General features: G+C 66.4%; 1 protein-coding gene across 1 annotated transcript in view; it reads left to right on the top strand.

Moving 5' to 3' along the window:
- Positions 1–1,374, top strand: part of MNEG_14079 (Calreticulin Flags: Precursor) — a gene marked incomplete at both ends in the record, with an annotated part of 3,481 nt that overhangs the window by 1,442 nt on the left and 665 nt on the right. The window contains 4 exons of the mRNA XM_014037449.1: positions 22–180; positions 376–443; positions 625–733; positions 935–1,030. Coding sequence (XP_013892903.1) covers positions 22–180; positions 376–443; positions 625–733; positions 935–1,030 — 432 coding nt within the window. The remainder of the gene's footprint in view (positions 1–21; positions 181–375; positions 444–624; positions 734–934; positions 1,031–1,374) is intronic.

Genomic DNA, 1,374 nt, shown 5'->3' with positions numbered 1-1,374 from the left:
CCCCCCACTGTTCGTGCGCAGACAAAGGAGAACGCCGCCGGCGAGTGGAAGTGGACGGCCGGCAAGTGGTGGGGCGGCAAGGAGGACGCCGCCAAGGGCATCCAGACGTCCGGCGACAGCAAGTTCCACGCGATCTCTGCCGAGCTCAAGAAGTCGTTCACCAATGACAAGAAGGACCTCGTCGTGCAGGCGAGGGCGCGCGGCCGGACTCGCCTCCCCCCCCTTGCGCGCATACGGCGGGTACCAAGGGGTGCTGCGTATTCGAAACCCCTGCCCGCTGCCCTCTCGGCTCCCCGCCCTTGCAGCAGCAGCCGGTCGTTAATCCCCCCCCCCCCGCCCTCAGCCACCACCGTTATCGCGGGCCCCACTCCACAGTTCCAAGTGAAGCACGAGCAGGACCTGGACTGCGGCGGCGGCTACATCAAGCTCATCCCCGGCTCCAGGTGCGCCAGGCCAAAAAAGGCACCAGCAGCAAGCGCAAGCGGAGCCCTGCTGGTGCAGTCCTGCAGAGGCGCCGCCCCGCCCGCGCTGCACGCTCATTGTATCACCCCAGTTGGTGTGCGGACTCCTGCGTCTGGCTGCCCCGACGCACACCGCGCCCGCACCGCTGTCCTCGCCGCGCAGCAAGGACAAGATCAAGGAGTTTGGTGGCGAGACCCCCTACTCGATCATGTTTGGCCCCGACATCTGCGGCTTCAGCACCCGCAAGGTCCACGTCATCCTGCCCTACAAGGTGGGCAGGGCGGTGGCAGCGCGGCGGCCGCACGCTCGGACGGCCGGGAAGGCGCGGGATTGTTGGGCGTGCACGCCCTTGACAACTCATTTTGACTTGGAAAATCGCCTCACCCTTGCGGCTGCCAAGGTGGCGCACCGCCTGCCCGCCCGCTCGGCCGCCTGCTCACCTTCCCTGCGACTTACCTTCCATCCCCCCCAGGGCAAGAACTTCCTCATCAAGAAGGACATCACCGCCAAGACCGACCAGCTGAGCCACGTCTACACCCTGCGCCTCTCCCCCAACAACACCTACCAGGTGCGCAGCGGCGCGGCGGCGTGCCGCTCTGCGCGGCGCACCGGCCTGCGTGGGCCGGGCGTTGCACCAGGGGGGTGGCGGCACTGCCACAAGCATTGTGCTGCTCCTTCAGTGCACCCAGTCCCCATTTGTTGAGCCCCTTGCCTCTCTGACCTGCTGGCCTTGGACATAAATGACCATCAGGTGTTGATCGACCTGGAGACCGTTGCGGAGGGCACCCTGGAGGACGACTGGGACATCCTGCCCCCCAAGAAGATCAAGGCGAGTCGGGGGCGTGTGTGTGTGTGTGTGTGTGTCTGTGTGTGGAGAAGGCGAGGCACTGGCAGAGGCGGGCATCCCTGGAC

This window comes from Monoraphidium neglectum (genome assembly GCF_000611645.1).
Source record: "Monoraphidium neglectum strain SAG 48.87 unplaced genomic scaffold scaffold04241, whole genome shotgun sequence".
NCBI lineage: Eukaryota > Viridiplantae > Chlorophyta > Chlorophyceae > Sphaeropleales > Selenastraceae > Monoraphidium > Monoraphidium neglectum.
The sequence above is the reverse complement of the archived record's forward strand: the minus strand, read 5'-3'. Positions and strand labels throughout refer to the sequence as shown.